General features: G+C 43.4%; 1 protein-coding gene across 7 annotated transcripts in view; it reads right to left on the bottom strand.

The window, feature by feature from the left end:
* The window catches only part of NFATC2 (nuclear factor of activated T cells 2), a gene marked incomplete at its 3' end in the record, with an annotated part of 136,648 nt that overhangs the window by 58,618 nt on the left and 52,458 nt on the right, over positions 1 to 25,572 (bottom strand). For all 7 annotated transcript variants that reach the window (XM_081867606.1, XM_081867607.1, XM_081867609.1 and 4 more), the window contains exon 6: positions 12,164 to 12,304. In XM_081867606.1, coding sequence (XP_081723732.1) covers positions 12,164 to 12,304 — 141 coding nt within the window. The remainder of the gene's footprint in view (positions 1 to 12,163; positions 12,305 to 25,572) is intronic.

Below are 25,572 nucleotides of genomic sequence, written 5' to 3'. Positions count from 1 at the left end.
TTTGGTCAGGGCACAGCCTGACCCCCTCCTTTGGCAATCCTTACAGAACTCTAGCCCAATGGTTGCCATTAATCTGATTTGAATTGATTTTATAATGAAATGATTTTAGAATGTTGTATCATTTTAATGTTGTTAGCCGCTCTGAGCCCGGCTTCGGCTGGGGAGGGCGGGATATAAATAAAATATTATTATTATTATTATTATTATTATTATTATTATTATTAAGAACCCCTTTCTGTAGTTCCCCTTTGGGGAAGGGCCACAGCTCAGTGGTACAGCATCTGCTTTGCATGCAGAAGGTGCTGGGTTCAGTCCCAAGCATTTCCAGGAAAGATTCTACCTCTGAAACCCCAGAGAACTACTGTCGGTACAAACAGTACTGAGCTGCGCAGATCAGTGGCCTGACTTAGTATAAGGCAATTCCTTGTGCCCTTTCCTCCAAAGAGGTTTGTCTAGAAACTCCTGTTCTTTGGTTCTTATTTTGCTGCCGTTCAGATTTTTGTTTCAAGGTATATGGCTGACTAATTAGTTTGCTTGGTTCTACTGCATGTAGAAAGTGGGATGTTGTAACTGTTGTAAATTTAAGTGGTGATGCGAGCCACCCTGAGGGACTGGGGGAAAATTTGGGTACAAAAAGTTGAAATAAACAAATGACATCAGACTGGTATAAAATAAGCGGATGGGATGCTTGTGTGGGCTGGGACCTTTCGTTCCACGTATAACCTGCTTTTCTTTCCCAAAAGGAAACCCAAATTGGCTAACAGGAAAATCAGTACCACTATATGACAGCCAATATAACAATGATATATTCATCTTAGCTATAAATCCTAGTAGAACTTCTCCCTGCCTTGCAGGCCTTTTCCTACCTGGCAGAACCCAGACTGACTCCAACTATGAAAGCTGAAGCTGCTGAACAGACTCTTGGGCTTGGGTATTGTTTAGAGGGTTACCATTGCTGATTTTTTGTATCTTTATTTTGGATCTTATGAATTATGTAGAAATGTTTTGATTGTGTCCTTTGTGTGGATTTTAATTGCAAGCCACTCTAAGAACAAATCTTAGCTAAAAAGTAGAATATAGATATAACTGGTGGGTGAATGTGTTCTAAACCCATTGTAGGTTTGTGGTGTGGATATGCCCTAAAAGCCCCTGGGTTTTGGTGTGCATGGGGCTCATGTCTGTCTTTCAGATGTGCATTACTGGAATATATACTTGGAACACACAAGGCACACTTGTAAGTGTGGTGAGAACAATTATACCTACCCAAAAAATCAGACTGTGGCACACTAAGTACACATCAAGCCAGCCTTTGTTGGGCAACACCTCTTACTCCATACTACAGTATAGCAACGTCTTTTGGCACTGGGAGACTTAATATGAAATTAAGCTCCAGCACCAGATCTGATGGTGTCAGCAACTCTCTACAAAAAGAAAGGAGTTTTTAAGAAAAAGTGTAATTCTATCCCGTCTATCCCGAGCTGTGATCGGACCACAAGTTTTGTGCCAAACTCTGGGGGAAGTCGAGATGTCAGTCTGCATTAGGTAAATCCTGCTTGATCTGCTACAGTACCCTCAGAGTTGTTTGGCTTAATTAGCCAATTAAAGGGTCCGCCGAGCCTGTACACATTGCTCACGGTCCCTTACTCATTACTACGGGTTTGTGAAATGGCAGTAAAAACGTAGGTTCTGCCGCAGCTTAGCTGAGCTGGCATGAGAGATGGACTGAGAGGTTTGGGAAATTCTCATTGCATTTCTCACAAGCTCACTCTGAGATTTTCACAGCAGAGACTTGACAGGCTGTCAAATGAAATGTCCAAAGTAAGTAACGTTTACTGAACGCATTGTGGAGGAGCTGTATGCTTGCAGCTTCCAATAGCACATCTGCTCCAAACAATACAAATCGGAGCCTCAATGAGGGAGACCAATCTGGGTCGAAGTCCCACCTCTGTCAGAGTCTTCCTTTATGGCCCCGGACCAAAATTTGCTATGGGTGCAATCCATCTCTCACAGAAGCCACTGGGGCAAGGCTCCCAACTGGTGCTTAGTTAAACTGGCTTGCGGCCCATCTTCTTGGCCTCAGTTCCTCATCTATGAAATGGGAGTAATGGTGAACATAGCTGTTGCAAAGGTAACGGTAACAGACTATGAAGTATTTTGCAGAGCAGTAGTAGAGATGGGGAAGGGCGGACCAGCTGTTTTGCCACCAGATTTCAGAGCTGGCCTTAACTCACCTAGAAACATACCTTAGCTACTCTCCAAATGCATCAGTACTTTTGCTCCACAACTTGAAGGCATTTCTATCTTTCCACAGTGAAGCCTGGGTAATTTTGGACACACAATTCCACACACACAAATACCTGTGAAACTATATGGGGGTTTAGGAACAGGGCGACAGCGTGGTACCACAAAGTGTGAGCAAGACTTCGGTCATCTTTGAGGGAGAAATGTCAACTGCAGCTGATGAAATTCCTCTGAGTCACATCAGCAGGAATTACAGAATTTGGTCTGACCTAATGGTCTGACTCAGCGCAAGGCAACTTTCTTATGAGCCTTATACAAAATCAGTCCCTCAGGTGCACAGTTGATTCTGACGTTCACTTTCATTGCAAGCCTTATCCAGGCCCCACTGAACAGGCTGGATAACAACAACAACAACAACAACAACAACAATTTATTTATACCCCACCCATCTGGCTGGGTTTCCCCAGCCACTCTGGGTGGCTCGAAACAACAACAACAACAACAAGCAATAAAACATCAAACAGTAAAAACTTCCCTGAACAGGGCTGCCTTCAGATGTCTTCTAAAAGTCAGATAGTTGTTTATTTCATTGACATCTGATGGGGGGCCTTCCACAGGGTGGGCACCACTACTGAGAATGTGGTTGCATCTTTCAGTTCATATAGAGAAGTGAATCTCTACCCAGAGTCACCAGTTAGGTGCAATTAGCCATCCATGATGTATGAACAGAGTTGTTCATATCCATCATGCTCTGATTCTCACATTTCTGAGAGTGGTGGCTGTGGAAGGCAGGAGTTCTGGATTGCACAGAATTTTGATTTGATCCAGCATAGCAGTTCTTGTGTTCCCCTTCTTCCTTGCCCTACAAGAAGTAACTCTGTAACTTTAGAGAAGCTACTGCAGCTTAAAAGAATTTGATGTTGGTGAGCCAAAAGACTGTTTTATTTCTTCAGAAGGACTGGGTCCTGAGGTGGGCTTGTTTGATTCATGTAGGTCAAGAGACTGACCCATTATAGCCAATTAAGCTGGTCTGATGTTGAGCTGCGGCCAATGCTTTAATTTCGCTGAGAGAAGAGTCAAAGATGATTCATGGAGGCCAAAGATGGATGTCAAGATCTGGTTGGGAAAGGGCCAGGGGCGTTAGTCATCCAAGTTGTAGCCCAGCCCCAAAACTGACATTTTGTACCAAAAGAACGGGTTTAAAGGCGCTTCCTCCCTCGGCCCAGTTGTTTGAAAAATTCAGCTAAAGCCACCACGAAACATAACAACAGTAGCTGAGTAGTGAAACAGCAGGGGCCAATGCAGTTCCAGCATTGCTTTTGACTAATGTCTTTTTGCCAATTCATGGAAATATACTTAGCGAAAATCTAAAGAATAAAATGCACCAACACTTCACGAAACAAAAGCTCCACTCAAAATAAAACCACTGGGAACCTCCGTGTAATAAAATGAGTCACGCCAGGATGGGATGACTAAGTGGGAGAAGAGGGAATTCCAGTCCTTGTGCCAGGTTTTTTAATGTGATCAATTAGCTTTCAACAGGTGATAGAAGATGGTCCCTCTCCCTGCCTCTGCCTTTTGTCCGTTCCAAGACAAATGAATTAAAAAGCAATCATTGTCTTTAAGCAAACACGTTGCAAAGCTGGTAATCACAGACAGGCTTGTTTCTAGGCGCCCCCATAGTGGAAAGCTAGCCAGGGAATCTAGGCCAGTAGTAGCTGCCTTTGTTAATGAGGGCTTGCTTACCAGCTGCAAAATTCCAAAACCATGTGTCATGCGGGGAGACCTTCCAAAACACTGGATTCCACCCTGTCTCAGTGATTCTCTTTCAGCTATGGCAACACAGTTTCCACGGCCACTCTTTTTAAAAAAAGTATGTTTGTCTTCATAATATGACCCCCCTCCCCCAAAGTTTTGCAATATTTTTCTGGGATTCCCCCGTTCTCCTTCTGACACTTGCTGGCTGCATTACAGGAAAGCCTTTCCTTGCTGCCAAGTACACTAGAGGCCACAACGAAAAGGTAAAAAATAAATAAATCTCACGCTGCCTAGTGTCACGGCATTGCATATCTATCCACGGTGATGATAGCATTATATGTCTGGCCTTGCAAAAGGAGTCTACATGTTCCTCCATTGCCTTATTATTCTCCTCGCCCCCACATACCAGAGCTCCATCGTTCTGCCATGCCCTGGAATATAGCGGATCTGGGAGCAGATCCAGACAGTCACAAATATAGGGACCAGAAATGCTGTTTTAGCACTTCTAATCCCTGTAGTCCAGAACATGCAGAGCATTTCATTAAGCCCTGCACTGGTCCATGATGTCGACAGAGATGAGTGAAGATTGTGCATAATGATCAATTATTATTATTGAAATAATTACCCACCCTTTCCCACCCTCCACAATGAGATCTCAAAGCGGGTTGCAACAGTTTACAAATACAAAGTCAAAACAAACTAAAGTGTCAAAAGAATAGGGCAGATATGAAAATATTAGTTAAGGAAAGCTGTTGTAAGAACCTAAGAAGAGCCCTGCATGAAAAAGAAATTATGATATTTGGAACTGAGGTTTGAAGATAAAGTTTGTTCACAGAAAGTGGCTTTGTTGGGTGTTATTATATTGGACTGGACTAAGTGAATATTGTTTATATATAGAAGAAGAAGAGTTTGGATTTAATATCCCGCTTTATCACTACCTGAAGGAGTCTCAAAGCGGCTAACATTCTCCTTTCCCTTCCTCCCCCACAACAAACACTCTGTGAGGTGAGTGGGGCTGAGAGACTTCAAAGAAGTGTGACTAGCCCAAGGTCACCCAGCAGCTGCATGTGGAGGAGCGGAGACGCGAACCCGGTTAACCAAATTACGAGACTACCACTCTTGAGCTTGTTTGGAGGTTCTAGCAGGGGAGCGCAGCTATCGTATACCCTTGACCGAAGAACGGTACACTCCTTCTATCTGGGATGGTCGTCCTCTTCCACCGAGTGTGCAGCTTCGGGAGGGATGCACATGGAGAGGTGAGGGAGGAAGGGGACACCCGCCTAGCCAGCCAGATCAGCCGAATCAACCCTGGCGATCAATGGGGTGACAGATGTCGCAGCCAGATCGCCCTCACATCCACGAGACTACCACTCTTAACCACTACACCATACTGGCTATAGCAGACAAATGAAGAATCCACAGTTCTTTACTTTCTGAATTCCTTCCAACTCTGCAATTCTATGATTCTATGACTACATTGCAGCTTGCCAGGCCACTCATTGTGGCAGGTACTGTTCCTGCACATCTCTCTCTGTGTGTGTGTGTGTGTGTGTGTGTGTGTGTGCATTCAGAACAGAACCTTGCACCACACTGAGGGTCATGCAGCTTGTTCACATGGAAAGAGGACAGGCATAGAGGGCAGTCTCTTTAAATGCAGCTCTCTACTCTTCCATAGAAAAGTGAATGGCCAGCATTCACATATTTGAGTGCACCAGGGGTGTCGTTGGTGTGAAAGCCATACTTATCCCCAGTCATTCAGAGCTATCCTATTTATTATACAGGCCTATCCTGGGTTTTCTTTCTTGCTCAAGCAGGAGTGTGACTGAACAATGGAAACTGGCTTCTATATAAATAGACACAGTAGTTAACTAAAGTATCACCGGTTAGCGAAAATGCCAAATGACTCCACAGCACACGGTATTTGAGAGCTGATGCAGTAGCTTAGGAATCCAGACATGGCCAAAAGGGTTACACTTCCCCAGAAGCAATTGTTACTCCCACCCACCCACCTGGAGGAGTGGGTAAGCAGCTAAATCATTGCAACATTTGTTTAAGAACGCAATGTGCAACTCAACACACTATGCATCATTTGCAGATGGGCATAAATAAACATGCTACATGTGCAGTGCACACACAGGTCTCCTGAAAACAATTGCTTTATTCAGTGGCTGCTAGCTCTCAAGCTTGCAAACTCCCAGTCCCCCAGAGTTCACTTCCTTCCATCATTTCCTGTGCCAGGCTTAGAATGACTGTGTCTTTTTATAAGCTGCTTGCTGATCTCATTAATATGTAGTGTGGTCAAGTCAACACAGCAAGGGTCAGTTATTTTCAAGGCACAAGATTGATATATGGCAAACTGAGAACCTACTGCACTTTCAGGTTTGAGGTCCCTATGATGTGGAAGGATAACCTAACTTTTTCTCCCTCTCTCTGCTCCAGTAGGCACTCAGAACTTAGAAATTATACTTTTCTGATAAATTTAGAAGTGACCTAGGAGAAACTGCCAGAGGTTCCATATATTGAAGACTTATGGACACATATCTGCACCATCAACGGCATTCACTGCTTGTTGCCCCCTCCTTTTTCATGGCTTGGGGGCTGTGTCTGGTATGAGGGAACAGGGGCTGAGTTTGGAAGTTCAGTCTTGGCCAGGCCTTAAGCTTTGCTTGAAGCAATGATTCGAGCATAGGGTGTAGAGAGGGAGAGGCAAGGAGATGAGGAAAAACTCTCCATCCCATGTTCAAAACACTGCACATGCACCCACTCCACAACCTATAAGACAGACAGACATTATCCCCCATTACAGAGGACAAGGAAGAGGGTTGATATTGAAAGATAATGGACTGCCTGTGGTCACCCAGTAAATTTAAGGCTGAGCTGAGATTCTGACTATGGACTTGCAAAGCTCACCCTCTTAGCTAGGGGCACTGCATCAACTCTCAACATCAATGTGGTGTGGAATGAAGATTGAATTCATTTGAGATTTTCACTACCCATATGACTTTTCTGTAACTAAGCTATCCACTTACACAGAAGCCTGTTGGCAATGCTCTGTCACTTTCCTGTGAGTCCAAGAAACAAAACCCAGGATAGAACTGTGCAGATAGGAGAAGACTCAGTTCTCAAGGCTAGCTCCAGGTTTGAGACCCATGCCAGCACAGTGTTCTCTCCTGTGTCTACACTGGTGGGCCTTTTGGTTGGCTAACCTGCTTGCAACAGAGGATCAGTGCTGTGAGATGTGCCAAGCACAGTGGTACCTCTGTTTTTGAACATAATCTGTTCCGGAAGACCGTTCGAGTTCTGAAACCTTCGAAAACCGAAAACTCAATAGCTGACAGCTAGGCCTCGGGATCTTGCACTCAGCAGAAGCCACGTGGCATGTTTGACTTTCGAGGCATGTTTGAAAACTGAAGCATTTACTTCCAGGTTTACGGCGTTCGAAAACCAAAATGTTCGTCAACGGAGATGTTCAAAAACTGAGATACTTCTGTAGCTGCAAACTGCCTACCATTGTGACTGCCCATCATCAGGGCCAGATTTAGGTTTGATGAGGCCCTAAGCTACTGAAGGTAATGAGGCCCTTTATATGTCCAGCTGTCCTTTGTCAACAACAAATTTTGACTGTTTTTGTGTGTGTTGAATATATATGTTAATTTATGGACCTAATAGGTATCTAAAGCCATTTCCACATAACAAATAGGAGCCTACACTGTTGCTTTATGTAGGTTTTATTTTATTTGTTTTTTATTTTGGAAATGTGCATCCAGGTTGTTTTCCTTTAATTTTTTGGGGGCCCCCTAGAGAGTGAGGCCCTAAGCTATAGCTTGTTTAGCTTATACGTAAATCTGGCACTGCCCATCATGCCTCTGATGCAACACCATTCTAGGTCTTTGTGGGCTGCCACTTCCCTAGAGCAATGAGGTCACTCTGAATAATGAGCATGAGGAGTTCCAAGATCCAGATGCCACCACAGCTCTTGCTGGGCTGCTGGGGCCCTGCCCAGATGCCTGGCAATGCTGAGTACTAATGCCAGCCCTGTTTATTCTCAATAATATTCTGGGTCACCAGAGGGAAGCAGCAAGCATTGATCCTCACAGCTGCAGTATTCCCACATTCACCTCTTTACTTCCTCCCACATAAATTAACATACAATCCTATAAGGGGCTATAACTTGAATTCACAATCAAGGGTAAATTGTGCAGCCTAGCTCTGGTAATAGTGGCCTGACACTTGGGGAGGGAGGCTGCAAGGCATGCAATGTACTTCGTTCAAAAATATGCAGCGTCCCCCAGAGGATTTTGCAGTATATAAGACCACTGCCCACATCATAATCACAGTTTGTTTGTTTTTTGTTTTTTCTTAGTGTTGACTAAGCAGCATGGCTGGTCTGGTCTTGTGATGAGTGAAAGTACAGCTAGGGTGTACATGTCCCCATGAGTCATCAGAGTGAAATGGAGAGATAAGCAAGCATGCTTTCCCCTCCAAGTGCTGGCATACTTTCTTCTGTCTTTCATAAAAAATGTGGGCCTTTTCTTAGCCTCAGCCATGTGAAAGAGGAAATTAGCAGTGACAGAAGGAGGATGCACAATCCACTCACAGTGGGTTTATTGTGGCTTTGCTTGCCCTCAGAGCTGCTCATCAGCATTCTGGTAGGAAACATGCAAGCTAAGTCAAACTGTGCTGTTAAGAAAAGTTGCCATGGACAGCTCTAAATCTGCCTATATTTGAATGAACTAGCATTAAGTGCTCCACCTGTGCAGAAGCTCCAATTGTAAGACTTTTGAAAATGGTGCTTCCAAGTATAAAGGACATCCTTCTGCTGCCGGGGTTTGCAAACAAGACACACCTCATATTATGCATCTAGTCTGGTGAAGGAGAAGGGTGGTGGGTAGGTCATGACACATTCTTTTCTGAACACAAAGATACAGAAGTGCCTAAAGGACTGGCTGCTTCTTAAGGATGGTTACTCTGGATGATGTGAAGGACACATCACTTGAGAAGGCATCCCTAAGAGCATAAGAAGAGCCCTGCTAGATCATTAGTCAGAAGCCTTCAGGAAGCATACAAGAAGGGCTTGAAGGCAACTGCCATATCCTGCTGCTGCTCTCCAAAAACTGGTGTTGAGTACAGGAGGTGATCATTATGGGTGAATCCAATTGATGTGTGGATGCTGACGTGCAGGTCCTTTTGGACCTGGAAGAGGGAGGAATGGAGGTGGAATGGAGTGGAACATGTTCTGCTGATGCACATGGGGGCTAGGCATGGAACCCCCCGTGTGAAATGGTTGATGCCTGTAGTATATTGCTTCAGCAGCAGCAGCAGCAGCAGCACATCTTTCTGTTTCTGTGATGCAGGATTTTGAGAGAGCTAAAAAACTAACACCCGCTATAACGCGGGTGGCTCTGTGGGTAAAACCTCAGTGCCTAGGACTTGCCAATCGCATGGTCAACGGTTCAAATCCCCGCGGTGGGGTGAGCTCCCATCCTTCGGTCCCAGCTCCTGCCCACCTAGCAGTTCGAAAGCACCCCTAAGTGCAAGTAGATAAATAGGTACCGCGTTATAGCGGGAAGGTAAACGGCGTTTCCGTGTGCTGCGCTGGTGCTGGCTCGCCAGAGCAGCTTCATCACGCTGGCCACGTGACCCGGAAGTGTCTCCGGACAGCGCTGGCCCCCGGCCTCTTAAGTGAGATGGGTGCACAACCCTAGAGTCGGACACGACTGGCCCGTACGGGCAGGGGTAACACTACCTTTACCTTTTTAAAGAACTAACACTCCAAAGGCTGAGAGCTACCAAGAGGCAATCATGGACTGCTGAGATCAAGACTTGTCAATCTAATAAATTGTATGCTTCCTTCATTTCATTGTACAGTGGTACCTTGGGTTAAGTACTGAATTCGTTCCGGAGGTCTGTTGTTAACCTGAAACTGTTCTTAACCTAAAGCAGTGTTTCCCAACCTTGGGCCTCCAGCTGTTTTTGGACTACAACTCCCATCATCCCTAGCTAGCAAGACCAGTGGTCAGGGATGATGGGAATTGTAGTTCAAAAACAGCTGGAGGCCCAAGGTTGGGAAACACTGACCTAAAGCACCACTTTAGCTAATGGGGCCTCCTGCTGCTGCTGCGCCGCTGGAGCACGATTTCTGTTCTCATCCTGAAGCAAAGGTCTTAACCCGAGGTACTATTTCTGGGTTAGCGGAGTCTGTAACCTGAAGTGTATGTAACCTGAAGTGTATGTAACCCAAGGTACCACTGTATTAATCCCTGCCAAGCTATCTGGTAGATGTTAAAAGGAGGGTAGCCTATACGCCGGCAAGACTAAACATCCTTCCATGAGAAGATTGGACGGGCTGACATAAAGGAGATTCTAAGGAGGACAGAGTTCGTGGCTGCAACTCTATGTCAATAGAAGTCGCAACTCATGTACTCCTTGAATGCCCTCTTTATCTTAGAAACAACTACATCCACCCACTGTTAAGATCGCAGAAGGGAAGGCCATCTCCTGCAAAGCCCTGCTTTCTGTTGTCTGATGCAGAGACGTATATATCCTTTAGAACATCCTATTTTCTTGCTAAGGCTCTACAAATTCATGTAACAAAACTTAAAGGGGGTATAGGAAATGATTTATTCTCTAAAGGTCAGGGAGTAGAAATGTAAACCACAATTAGTAGCAGTATTGTGGTTGTTATTATTTTTATGTGTGTAATGGTTGTTTTCCCCAGTAGTGATGTATGGAAGTGAGAGCTGGACTGTAAAGAGGGCTGATCACCGAAGAATTGATGCTTTTGAATTATGGTGCTGGAGGAGACTCTTGAGAGTCCCGTGGACTGCAAGAAGATCAAACCTAGCCATTCTGAAGGAAATCAGCCCTGAGTGCTCACTGGAAGGACAAATCCTGAAGCTGAGGCTCCAATACTTTGGCCACCTCGTGAGAAGAGAAGACTCTCTGGAAAAGACCCTGATGCTGGGAAAGATTGAGGGCACAAGGAGAAGGGGACGACAGAGGACGAGATGGTTGGACAGTGTTGTCGAAGCTACCAGCATGAGTTTGACCAAACTGCGGGAGGCAGTGGAAGACAGGAGTGCCTGGCGTGCTCTGGTCCATGGGGTCACAAAGAGTCAGACACAACTAAACGACTAAACAACAACAATGACTGTTTGCTAAAACACAATAAACTGAACCGAACTGAACTTTCTGTAATGCTTTAATAGTGTGGTGTTCCATAAAGGACCAGGGCATTGCAGCATATTGAGCGGCAAGGCTTAGGCTTAGCTCCGCCTTGTAGCTCAATTAATTCATGTTTGCAAACTGCTCGTCACTTGTGGTGAGTAAAAATCAACTCCAAGGCACCAAGCAGAGGGAAGCAGATGAGAGCTGTTTCTTCCTCATTTCTCCCTCCCTGACCCTCAGTATTCCACAAATGGCTAAGATGAGTATGCATGGGCAGGCAGGCTACTTTACTGTGGGCTAACAGACTTTGTGGACCTTTGCAAAGCCACCTTAAGCAAACCCTAATTCAGGCAAGAAAGCCAACAGCCTCCATTATGTGTGCATTTCTGTGCATGCACACTGGCCAACACAGGCACAATGAGGCTTTCAACTCCTACCACCACCACCAAACAGCTGCTCCTGTGCAGCCCTGGAGGCTTTTTCTTGCAAGTTTCAGAACCAGCTTACAATGTAGCCAACCAGGGATGGCTGGCTGCTGCTTTAAACAATAATGACAAAAGAAGGTTAAAAGCGCCAATTGCATGAGGTGCTTGTGGCACGTCTCTGAAGGGGAAGCCGGTCCCTGAGAGATTGCAAAGCGGGTGGCAGCTATTACTAACTAGCTCCAAAATGAGTCAGAGCTTTAAGGGTCAGCCTTAACTGCTTTATAATTGCATGTGAATGAAATGTGCTGTGTTCTTATTAGTCATCACCATTGTTTGAACCTGTGTGATGTTTGGCTAGGGAAAACAATGAGTCCACGCTAAGGATTTTTGTTTTGTTTTTTGAGGTCAGGTATGATTCAGGTCAGAAATCAAAGCGTTGCTGTGTTCCAATAAAGTAATTCATTTCTGGTTATGCTGGCCCTGTTTGAATGACCGTTTGTAGGACCCAGTCCTATAAGACATGGTTCGCCTTGATCAGCCTAATTAGAAAAATAATACAACGAACAGCATACCTGGTGTCTTCTCTGTGAATATAACCTTAGATTCTGCAGTAAAATTCTGGCCCGTCAGGATTATCTGTTGTCCACCATATACTAAGCAACTGTCAACATCTTGAGTCTCGACCATCGGAAGTTCATGAGCAGAGCGTTGGGCTGTGGACAAAACAGAGACATGAATGAAACCAGATCTTTCTTTTCTTTCTTTTTTGCTAGGAACTTTCAAAACTACCAACAAGGTCTATTTTGTCACGGTTGCCATCCCCTCCCTGCCAAAGGAACTTCTCCATGAGTCTAAATTTAGGGCTGACAAGAAAAAAGAGAGGAGGAAAAATAAATTTATACTCAAAGCATTTTTATATGGAAATAATCAGGAGCTGGCTCCAGTGCCTCAGCTGCACTGGCCTTACTCCTTGTCCCTGACAAAGGAGAACTCAGCTGAATGAGCTGGAGTCAGCCCATGTCTATTTCCAAGTCAATGGCCAAATATTCAAGTGCAAGTACTTTACAACCCTGGAACTTTCAATATACCACCTGCAGATTGGATTCCAGTGGATAGCCCTGAATTCCTTTAAAAAGAACTGAAGCGTAACTCGTTCCAAGCTGAAATATGAAGGCCTTGGAGCCATCTAGGCAGCAGGAAAGTGTCCATTGCTCATTACTTTGCCCTCCAGCTTATGTACACATACGTGTGTGTGTGTGTGTGTGTGTGTGTGTGTGCATATGCACCATTCCCTCTAATACTGGAACCATGGTGGTGCCATGCCAATCATTTTGGAAGCAAAACATGTCTGCGCACAACAATCCAAATGATTAGGTATACCCATGAGAACCATGACCTTCAAAATTAAATTCCCGTCCTATTCTCACCCCTCAGTAATTAAGAATTGCAAATTATTATTATTATTATTATTATTATTATTATTATTATTATTATTATTATTTTCTGTGCCTTCCTTCATGCAAAGATCACAGGGCCATTTACAATACCAGAACACAAAAATACACACCACAAAAAAACACAATAAGACCTCCAACCTTCTCCTCATTCTACCTCCCGATTCAGTATAGAGTTGGAGGGGTGGTGGGGAGGCACATACCGTTCCCTTAGCAACTGCCCTGCTTTCTTGGGGACACCAAGCTCAGCACAGGGAACCACAGTTTCATAAGAATGTGTTAAATCAATGCACAAGACTCAGCAGAAGCACACAGCATCCGTCCACATAACCGAGCTCCCTTGTCACCAGAAGCAGAATAATGCAAGAGAGCTGCCATCTGAGAAATCTCCCCCCACAACTGCAACAGCTGGAAAGGATCAAGTACTCCCGTCTTTTACTGGTCCAGATGCATCTCTAGGGTAACTAAGTGACCCAGGAGTTCAGGACCTGAATTCAAACTCCTCCACATCTGTCCCATCCTACACTGAAGGCCTCTGGAGGGTTTTGTTCTGCAGTGTAACATCTCTTCATCCTAACTACTTGTGCTTTTGGGGGTGGGCAGAGGTGGCGGGTGGAGAGAAAAGATTTATTCTGAAGGGTGATTAACCTTTACCTGACAGCCAATTCACACAGTCTCTCAGCTTGTGGGTGGATCTTTTATTTCCTCCTGCTTGTATTAAACAATGATCTCTCCAGTAGCCAACATGATGCCATCCAGCTGTTATGGGTTCCGCTCCCATCATCCCTGACCACTGGCCATGTGTTGGCTGGGACTCATGGGAGATGGAGTCCAACACATCTGGCTACTTTTGCCATGAGGAGTCTTCCCACTGTGCACACCAACACTCAGTCCACATTTCACAGATTCATAGTGGTGTGTAAAAAATGCGGCTTGCCTTTGTGGTTAACAAGTCATGTGACCTACCTTTTCATAAAGAGCTTTTTTTAAAAAAAGAAGAAGCAGCAAGCATGCCAAACCATAGGCAGGAAATGAAGACTAGGCTGTATGCAGAGCGGTGGAGTTGATGGGTTTCAAGCTACTTTCAGTGGCTAATGAAAAAACTACAATAGGCTATACATTTTGAGGGTTGACCCCACACATTAATGTGAAAATGGTGCATATTCTGTTTGAAAGCTGATACAACTGGCCCATCTACAGATGGAGAGGGGAACTGGTGGCCCTCTGAACATTGCTGGAGAAGAAGTCCCATCATTCCTGACCATTCTGGATAGGGCTGATGGGATTTGGAGTTCAACAACATCTTGAAGGGCACAGGTTCCCTACTCCTGGTCTAGACCATGGCTGTCTCCTCTGAACGGCACCACCTTTCAGAGGTCCTCCAAACCAGCTGCCTGAGATATTTTTAAGAGGGAAAACCAGGGATCAAGCCTTCCTCATGCAAGGCACCTGTACAACCACTGAGCTACCCTACTCATCTGTGTCTGCTGAAACAATCTTGCTGCAATGCGATAAGCTTGAACACGAAGAAGCCTTCCAAAGATTAGACCTTAAGAGATAAAATTCTACCAACAATAATGTAGAGGTGAACTTTGAAGAGTGGAGGTTCATCATGGCAGCCCCAAGGAGAGACCAAAAATACAGGCAGCTATTATGACGGTGATGATGTATACTGACTGTCCTTTGTCCGTAGATCACAGGGAGATTCACAACATAAAATTTCAATATAAAATATCCATTCCCTCTATAGATTAGAGAACAAACAGCAGCAATACAAAGCATAACAAATGGCTAGCATGAAGTAGAAACTCTATCAAAGGAAAGGAAAGAAGTATGCAGCCTCTGCTCAATTATTTTTCTCATTCTCCAACTTCCTCTGTGCTAAACTGTCACAAAGAAACTTGAACACCTTGTTATTGCCTCTGTCACTTGCCAGAGACTATGCGTCCATCAGTTACCCTGAAGATCTGGCCAATTATGTCATTGCTTCTGATCTAAAAATAAATAAATTATGGAGCTCTGCTCCCCTGTATACTGACTTGCAGAAAACTAGCAGTAAGTCTATTAATTCTCAGCGGGCTGTGGATTTCTAAGAGCCATTCACTGGATCATTAAAAAATTATTTCTAATAGTACTTTTCAAAGCAGAATTCTGCACTTATCACAATTAATCATTCATGCAATTTTAGGTGTTTTTTTTTTAAATAAAATAAATTAAAAATCGAGGAGCTCACAGTTTATTATTCACCCAGCTGGCTCACAAGGCTGCCAGTTAAGAGCATACATTGAGATTACTTTCACAGAAGTTGCTTATTTCTTCCACATGGCTTATATGATTAATCACTCTTTGTAAACAGTCAAGTTCCTGATGAGTTCATAATTGGATTTACCACTAACAGGAGATTTATGGTTCTGAAAACTCAAGAGTAAATGATATCTAGCAATAAATAAATAAACCCAACTACAGCATTCAAAAGAAAACAAGCTTAAAGGTTGTCTTTGAGAGCATTTCAGCTGCATTGGTCCTGAGAGTGGACATTTCCAAAGGGAGTTTCAATGTAGCTTGACAAATGTGCTTTGAATATATACATTCTGCTACAAAGCCTTCAGTTTAGCTAATAGAATAGTTCCCAGATTCCAGTTTACAGTTTATCCAGAATTCCTTCCATTCAAGGAGATGGTGTTCAACCTATTTTGGATAGAGTTACGCTCCCCTGAAGCATCAGCTTTGCACCTGGGAACATTCCTGGATTCAGCTTTGTCCCTAGAAAGCCAAGTATCTTCACCTTGAGCTAGTATGTCAGTTACAATGTCTCTTGGATGAGGACCACAGTAGTGACTTCCCATCCAGAATACTGCAATACATTATACAGTGGTACCTTGGTTCTCGAATGGCTTAGTCGGCGAATAAATCGGCTCCCGAACACTGAAAACTGGTGTTCCGGTTTTTGAACGTTTTTCGGAAGCTGAACATCCAACACTGTTTCCGCTTGAGTGCAGGAAGCTCCTGCAGCCAATCGGAAGCTGCGCCTTGGTTTTTGAACGTTTCAGAAGTCAAACGGTACTTTCGGAAAGGATTACATTTGAGAACTGCATGTGGAACTGCCCTTGAAGACAGTTAGTTAATAATGAATCACCCCAGTTCTGAAAGAGCTCCACAGCTCTCTGCTACCAAGCTTAATTTAAGGTGCTGGTATTTATCTGTAAAGGGATGCAGGTGGCACTGTGGGTTAAACCACAGAGCCTAGGACTTGCCGATCAGATAGTTGGCGGTGCGAATCCCCGTGATGGGGTGAGCTCCCATTGTTTGGTCCCTGCTCCTGCCAACCTAGCAGTTCGAAAGCACGTCAAAGTGCAAGTAGATAAATAGGTACTGCTCCAGCGGGAATGTAAACGGCTTTTACATGCGCTGCTCTGGTTTGCCAGAAGCGGCTTAGTCATGCAGGCCACATGACCCGGAAGCTGTACACCGGCTCCCTCGGCCAATAAAGCGAGATGAGCGAAGCAACCCCAGAGTTGGCCATGACTGGACCTAATGGTCAGGGGTGCCTTTACATTTATCTGTAAAGCCCTAAATGGCTTGACACCCAGGTACTCAAACAAAAATCTGCCTGGGGTTCTAAAGAGTTCCTTTTATGCCGCAAAGATAGCAGCATGAGCAGTTGTGGGCCACCTTATGCAGAGAGAGTTCCAAAATGGAGGACCACAACCAAAAGTTTGAATATTTTAGGCTGCAATCCAACACACACTTATCTGAGAGTAAGCTTCCATTGAACTCACTGAGACTTGCTTCTTAGTAGACACACAAAGGACTGCACCCTTATTCAGGTATTCCTTTGTATTATTATGATTTTTGCATTATAGTTTTATTAATGTTAAGTATTTTAGTGTCTTATGAAGAATGGCATTACAGTGGTACCTCGGGTTAACAACTTAATTAGTTCCGGAGGCCCATTCTTAACCTGAAACTGTAATTTACCTGAAGCACCACTTTAGCTAATGGGGCCTCCAGCTGCTGCCGCGCCGCCGGAGCACGATTTCTGTTCTCATCCTGAAGCAAAGTTCTTAACCTGAAGCACTATTTCTGGGTTAGCGGAGTCTGTAACCTGAAGCGTCTGTAACCTGAAGCGTCTGTAACCCGAGGTACCACTGTATGGGAAATACATATATTCCAAAAGTATGCTGAATAGATCATTCCAAGAACAGCAACATACAAAAATATGATCAATAGCAGCATATAAACATATGCTTAATAAAGTAAAATATGTGTGGAGCCTGCGAGCTACAACACAAAGCAGGTGACCAAGTGAATATGCCTTATGGCACAACATATCATTGTTTACCATGAAGTAAGTATTATTACTTCTTCGATATTACAGCCTAATGTGAGACTGCCTCCACTGACCAAGTCAGACTATTGGTTGACTGGCCCAATATTGACCAGCAACATCCCTGATGGATTAAATTAGAGATGGTTCTACCTGAAACCTCTTTGAGCATGAGATGTAAGAGACTGGACCTGGGATCTTTTCTAGGCAAAGTACATCTCTACCACTGAGTCACAGCCTCTTTGCAAATATAAGATATACTTAAGAGGTCCAACCAAGGCAAATGATTTATTCAACTTCTCTAAAATCTTCAAAACAGAAACACATTTGTTTTTCTAAATATCTAGTAAAAAAGGGACAAACAACATTGTGGGCATTTCTAAACTGCCTTAGTCCAAGGAAGGCATAGGGAAACTCGGCCCTCCAGAAGTTTTGAGACTACAACTCCCATCATCCCTGACCACTGGTCCTGTTAGATAGGGATGATAGGAGTTGTAGTCCCAAAACATCTGGAGGGCCGAGTTTGCCTATGCCTGGTCTAAGGTGCTGTTCTCACTTCTTGTATTATTATCATCATCATTATTAAATTAAATGTGAATGCTGTCCTTTATCCAAAGATCCCAGGGCAGATCACAACAGAAAAATACAAAATGAGAATACAGAATACCAAGGGCTGGGTTTCTGCACTCTCCCCTAAAGCCAATTAGTCAGCCAGTCTCATTTATTTGCTTGGGCCCATCATTCATTGTCAAACAAGGGAACAAATCTCAGCCTTGCAATACTGCAAACAATGTATAATCTACAAACGAAAGCATAAAACCAGCTATAAATGTTTACAGTGTGTAAAACAAGCAAATAAAAAAATATAATGAAAGGTGATGAGCTGTAATACCTAACCACATTTTGTGCAACCAATTTATTTCTACTCTTTTTGCACTGCCAACACAAAGAGAGCTACTTCATGAGTCACATGTGTCCTTACCCATAAGAAGGGAACACACTTCCACTCCCTTTCCAGTGTTAGGAATTCCTGTCTGGAAATTCTGCTTAAAAACCTTGTGTGGGAAAGTGCAACAGATTGTGAACAAAATCCTTTAGTTCCTGAAGGCCACAAATCCTGAGGCTGTGTACACACCAGAGTGTTAGTGTGCACGTGGGTCGCAAAAATCTGATTTTTCCATGTGTGCTTTTCTGCTCATTTGTCCACACATAAGCACTTTCAATTGAACTCTATCTCAGTGCTTCCCATCCACACTGGTGGACAATTCTCAATGGGATGTATTTGTGCTATGTTCCTTCCCCTCAGTTACTAGTTCTAGGGTTGCCAAATTTCAAAAAGTTGTTGAGGTTTATTTAAGTAAAGTTGATGAATTTTTTCTTTCTCAAAATCTCTTTTTTTAATGAAGTTTTTGAGCTATTGTTGAGGGAAATTGGCAAAAAACAAACACTTCCGACTTGGGTTGCCATATGCTGGGGTTTCCACGGATCCGCATTTTTACTGAATTTTGGAAATTCCGCCTGGACATTATTTTCGACCGACAAATCCCAGACGTATGGCAACCCTACTAGTTCTCTACCTTCTGAGTTACAGAAACATGAGCTCTATTGTGGGCGTGTGCACAGGCATCTGTTTACCTGTTTAAAAAGAAAGTCGAGTCACACAACAGAACATCCATTCCGGTAATTTGAGATTTTATGATTCCACCCCCTCCCTTACTCCAGTATCAGTGGATCAGGAAAATATTAGTTACAGGTAGGTAGCCGTGTTGGTCTGCCGTAGTCAAAACAAAATTTTTAAAAATTCCTTCCAGTAGCACCTTAGAGAACAACTAAGTTTGTTATTGGTATCTGAAGAAGTGTGTATGCACACGAAAGCTCAAACCAATAGCAAACTTAGTTGGTCTCTAAGGTGCTACTGGAAGGAAAATATTAGTTAAATGAGAGGAAATGCGGGCTGCCACTTGGATTAGGACAATGTGTGGATGTCGCAAAGAACATTTACCCATCAGATGCATCACATCCACTTTAAACTACCATGGGTACCAGCCCAAAGTAGTTGGAAGCTCCATGAATGCAGGAGGAACTTGTCCATTTTGTTGCCACTGTTACCTGTAAGCATTATGTCTTAATCTGCTATCACAGGGAGTGTCTAACTGCGGTTGTTGGAGCGGGTATGTGTGTGTTATGTGTTTGTTAAAACTTATCTGTTGACAATGTGTTGTGGAAATTGCCTTCTGGTTGTTGATGTGTATTTAAATTTGGTTTTATGTGTCTTGTTTGGAATAAAAATGAGGGCCACCCACCCTGTAGCTTCTATTTTAAACTGTATTTTTAGATTCCAAATTTGGACGGACGGAAAGATATGAAAAGGAATGAGAGTCTGTCGTTAGCCTCCTTGGTGTTCTCGTGTACGGAAGGGAGTAACACAAACAGATACCTTGGTATCATTCGGACCAAGCTTGTTTTCTTTTGTATGCTCTATTAAATTAATCCCCAGTAAATTCACCGTTTCTAAAGCTCAGGATAGGTGAAATGCAGGCAGTAATTTCACACTGCTCCTTCTCTTCCCCTCAGGGGCTGGCACTCCATAAAGCAGACCAACAGCTACTGTAGTTTATGAGCTCTGTATAAACATAACACTGTTGACTTATCCCGTTGGGGTGTTTACTTTCAATAGCAACAGCCACTGACATAATGCAGGAAAGCAAATGCTAGGCGAAACACTCACTTTTGCCTTGAAACAGCATGTCAACTCTGCTAATGGCACTGGGGGCGTGAGGGGGGGTTTCTTTCTGTATTTTATTTGACCGCCTGCAAATCAAGATGTTACGGGTCGTCCGTGCCAAAAATTACATTATGGCCAGCAGTGGAAGGGAAACAAAAAAGGGAACTGCGGTTATCGGGATCTCTGCTGAGTTTTGTTTCCTGAGCCTCAGAATTGCAAGAGAAAGGGGCCAAAATAGGGAAGCAAAATAATTTGGCTTAACGTGGGGAGAACCAGGAAAGCGAGGACACATAAGCCAGTCAACCTGCTAGGCTGCTTCAAGAGCAAGTTCACCAGCAATATTTTTGACTCAGTGTCAAGGAAATGCCATAGGGAAGTTCACATGCTCAGTGTGATGGCAGTGCCCAGGGCTTGGTGTAACTGAAGCAACAAGTATTTATGCAGCCTGTATTTATGCAGCAACAACATTTATGCAGCCTGTGCACATTTATACAAATTTACACAATCTCTCCTCTTTTGTATTCTTCTCACAGAAGCAGGGAAAGAGCTATATGTCCCAAGCAGGGGTGGAGGAAAAATGCAATTCAATTCACATTTAAGGTTGAATTTATTGAGCCTGTTGTTTCCAAAGCAACATGAGAACCAAAACTCAACCAACTTTCAGAAGTCACACTTATCTACATTTTGCGATGCAGTTCTCCAATCAACGTTTACAAAAACGAATATATAACAGGGAAATGTGTATAGCAATGAATATGTTATGAGAAAGCGCTTACAAAATGAGTAGATTAGTCAAAACTGAAGAAAATAATGTATTATTAGGAGAAACTTGCAATAAAAATGCCAGTAGAAACCTGAATTTAAGATTGGAAAAATGAGAAAATGAGATAGCCAAAATGGACCGATCTTTACATTCCTATCCCTGGCTACCCTTATGGGTACCCTTCTGGCTTCTGAGATTTCATCAGGCATTGTCCACATACTTTAAAACACATCCTTACCCTTAAAGATTAGAAATGTGCTTTAAAAACAAACAGATAAAGATTTAGATTCTCAGGAAAGTAGTTTCCATATCGAATGTTGCACATTTTGCATTCTCATAGCATGCCCAAAGCCCTGGCAATACCCATCTGATGCTGCTAAAGTCAGTAGTAGCAAAATCTAACAGGGAACGGCAGCCATCATGAAGGCTGCATTTCTGGATATTATTACTAGTAGCAGCTCTCAATGATCCTGAGGCTTGACGGAGTAGGAGAAATTCTTAACATGGAGGTAGGGTGCCACAAAGCTCCTGAATCTGGCATTGAATTTGGCTTATGGAAGCAGAGTCTCTCCAGTTTGTAAATGGACCATCTAGCCCACATCTAGAAGTGAAGAGAGCGTTTGTCAACATTAGTTGGTGAAGGACTGGAAATTAATCAGGGAGGTGTGTACTAAGAAGAGAACGAGAACCCTATTGGATCAGACCGAAGGTCATCTCATTCAATATCCTATTTCCAGCAGTGGCTACTCAGATGCTTCCAAGAAATGGCAAGAACATGAAGGCAAGAAGAGCCTCCTGGGGTTGTCATCCGCCCCACGCCCCTCCAACTCCTGACATTCAGAAGCAGCAGACACATGCAGCTTCCATTTAAACTACTGCACCGCCGGCTGCAACAAAATCTGGTTGCTATTTCCTGCTCTTGGCACTTTAGAGAAACTGGCTGCTGGTGATATTATTTATTCATACCTGACTGCAGTGGACTGGAAATTTTTATGGCAATCCGACTCTGGCTTCTGTACTGCAACGACTGATAAAACCTATCAATTCGTATTGCGTTTTAATGACTCCTGTGGTGTATATCGCAATACATTAAAAATGTTACAACGTTACCACTACTGAAATCAGTTCTTATATTTGGAGCATTATTATTTGCTTTGAAATGAATTGGTGTCAGACTGTTGATTGTAATAATGCATTAATATATAGTCTTGTTCTTGTATTGCGAGCTGCTTTAGGTCAAGAAAGATGTCCCTAGCATTACACACTAACCAGTGATCTACCAGGATTTAGATTATGCATGGATTTAGGGATGGCTACAGCTGCAGTCTCAGTCTGTATCAGCCCCGCCCCCTTTGCTTGGTTTTATTATTATTATTTTAATCCCAGCCTTACCCTATGCAACATGTTCAGTGACAGGTATGGTTAGACTGAGATTGTGTGAGTCATTGCCACACTTTGTGGCTGTGAATTCCATATTGCCAAGGGCAGTTGCTCTATCCTAGGGTTGCCATATTTCAAAAAGTTGTTGAGCTTTTTGGACAAAGTCTCCCAAAAAATTTGGACATTTTCTCAGACATTTTGCCCGCTTTACGAAAAATCCACCCGGACACCACTTTCTCACCAATTGCAAACCATTCTTTCCTTCTTTTGGTTTCTACAAGAGCCCAAATATTGCAACTGTAATAAATTATGCAAATAATTAAATGGGTAGGCATTTGCGTCACTTATTCCAAGCAGAATTTGGGTGCCCTTCATGAAGATATTGCTGACACCCTAACTGCAACATCACAAAAATCCAAAACCAATATCTCTCTTCAGCCTTTCTCAGGAAGACATGTAAGTAGCAGTAAAGATAGATAAGAAGGGATCACTAAACCTGGGTATTATGATTTTTTTAAGAACACCAACACTATTTTTTTAAGAACACCAACACTACCAAGAAGGAGATTAATAGCAGGCAGGGTTAACTATCAGAATGTCTTAGTGGACTCAATAAAGTACTTCCTCTTAAACCTTCATGGAAGTGATCTCTTGAGATTAAAACCCACTGTGCTATAACCATGTGCCCCTTGGGCTTTTAAGTTTTATTCTGCTTGAATTCCTTGGCGATAGCAATTACTGGAGGAGATAGAACCCTTGCAACTCCTCAAACAGGATGACCAGCAAGCAAAATGCAGCCTTGTATTTCACTATGTGCCGTAGCCAACCCTTGATTCCTATGTAGGCAATCACACCAGAATAAACCCAGAATAACTTTGTAGTTCATGTCAGACTTTTTTTTTATCCCTCCCACTTCCTGCTCATTCTAAACTCAAAGGGGGAAAGAAGCCCAACGAGACCCAAAGGTCTTTGCATCTTCTGTTAGCCAGATGACTGTCCAACTATTTAAAATGCATAAATGAAAGCTATTATCGTTTCTAGTTCTAGTAAGATGCATTTTTAGAAGAAGGCAGTGTGCAAATAGCTTTGGAAAGACTAGTGAAAGGCTTAACCAAGATCGACTTTTATTTCTGAATCTTTGGGAAATGCCTCTTCTAAACTCCACCTCACAATGGCCACCACTGGTACCAGAGAAGCTAGAAATATTCATTTTAATAGTAAAAGCAAAGTTCCCGAAGAAGCTTTTCCTAGAATATTACTCAGTTATTTTATTTATTTACTTACTTACTTACTTACTTACTTACTTACTTACTTACTTAGTTATTGCTATTGTTACTGTCATTGTTATTATTATACTAATTCATACCCTGCCTTTTCCCCTGATGGGACTCAGACTATACTATTCTTCCTGCCACTATGCCAGTCTTCACAACTCTCCCTATCACAAGAGATTAAAGACTGAGTTCAGAAAGAACCATGCAAACAAAATGTGTTTGTGAAAAGTAAGCCGATTTGCATTTATTCCACCAATTTGCATCATTCGTTTTCAGCATAGGTTCCTAGATACAAAGTCTTTATGAGCGTAGCCATAACAAAGGTTTTATTAGAGCAGCTGTAACATTAAAATAATGCATTTTTTTAAAGCGAGAGGTACGCTTTTCAGAGTTCACTGGAGAAGCTACTGAAAATGCAGAGTGTTCATAGCATGCTGCCTGAAAACGACAGGCGGATTAATCTCCTGGGAGTCACAAGTATGGTTCTTTGCTACGCTTAAACTAGCCGCTAGCCTACTGTTGATAATCTATCCACTAGCAAGAAAGCCATAGAAAGCCTGCCAAGATGAATACATTCTTTAAACTGACTATTTCTTTCCACTGAATTTACAACTGCGCTACATATCGTTAATGCAGAATATCTAATTTTATGGGGAAACTGAGTTGGAGAGGAGGAAAGAAACAACAACAACAACAAAAAAGGAAACTTCCAAGGCAGCTAATTAAAAGGAAACAAAATATTTGACCAAAATTCATTGGCATAAACCAACTTTCTGAAGACTGGGGAAACGACTAAATCACTCAAATGGACACCTTTTCGGAAGTAAATATAATTTTGCCAAAATAATATTTATAACAAGAACAGGTTTACAGGAGAGAATAAAGCAACAACAGCTGGTTTATTGCCTTAAAGGGCTTCTACTTCTGCAACAGGCCTTTTCTCCCCTCTTCTACCTCCATGTGCCCTCATGCTCCCTAAAACTTGCTTGGGGAGGATGTCAGGAGAACATCCACAACAGCGCATGGCAAGATGGGTGGGAGGTTTGCTCTGTCTGCCAAGCTGACACGCTTGCGCTGATGGAAACATCCAATATAGCTCCATATCGAATTCTGCCCATATACAGTGGTACCTCTGGATAAGCACACCTCTGGTTGCATATCCTTCGGGTTACGCACACGGCAAACCCGGAAGTATTTTTCCGGGTTTTGCGGCACACGCATGTGCAGAAGCGCTCTACCGTGCCACGCGCATGCGCAGAACAGAAACCTCCAGTTGCGAATTCCTTAGGATCCAACCAGAGCTCCAGAACTGATCCTGTGCGTAACTGGAGGTACCACTGCAGTCGCATCGGACCAAGCCATGCTCAGAACAGACCCATTGAAACAAATGACGTTAAGTTAGTCATGAGTGAGTATGACTTAGTTGGATGCAACCCTGAATGTTCTTAATTTTCTCCAATTAATATTAATATTTTGTGTCCTTTAAGCATGCACAGTCCCCATTAAGCTGCTTTAGGATGTCCGACTCACTTAGGGTCCCCCCCCCAAAAAAATATTTTTATTCTTTCACAAACCTTGGAGCTTCCTCTTCTAAGTGAGTGGTGCCATTAAGAGAAATGGTATATCTCAGTGATAGAGCATCTGCCAGAGGTGCCGAATTGCACAGGCGGCGGCAGGGGCATTGTGCGTGCATGATGTCACATGTGCGACACCCCTCCAACCCAGCCAGGTTGACTCGGCCTGCCATCTCTCCACACACCACCAGCCACCTTACCTTTGTGAAAGGGATGTGGCAGGGCAAAGATGTTTGGCCCTGCTGCGTCTATTGCAGAGGATGCACCAGGGCGAAGATGCTTTGCCCTGCCGTGTTCCTGGCAGAGATCGCCAAAACACCTTCTGGGAAGGCACCCTGGCAATCATCAAAGGGATGCACAGGGCAAAGACATTTCGCCCTGCCATGTCACTGGGGGTCCTCAAAAGGACGCTTTTTCAGAGGTTCAGATTGCAGCCTAAACAACATGTTGAAACAGGGAGCATCTCCAGTGCAGATGTGTCTCA

This window comes from Podarcis erhardii (assembly GCF_964252035.2).
Source record: "Podarcis erhardii genome assembly, chromosome: 6".
In the NCBI taxonomy this organism is placed as follows: Eukaryota; Metazoa; Chordata; class Lepidosauria; order Squamata; family Lacertidae; genus Podarcis; species Podarcis erhardii.
This window is presented reverse-complemented; position numbering and strand designations above follow the sequence as displayed.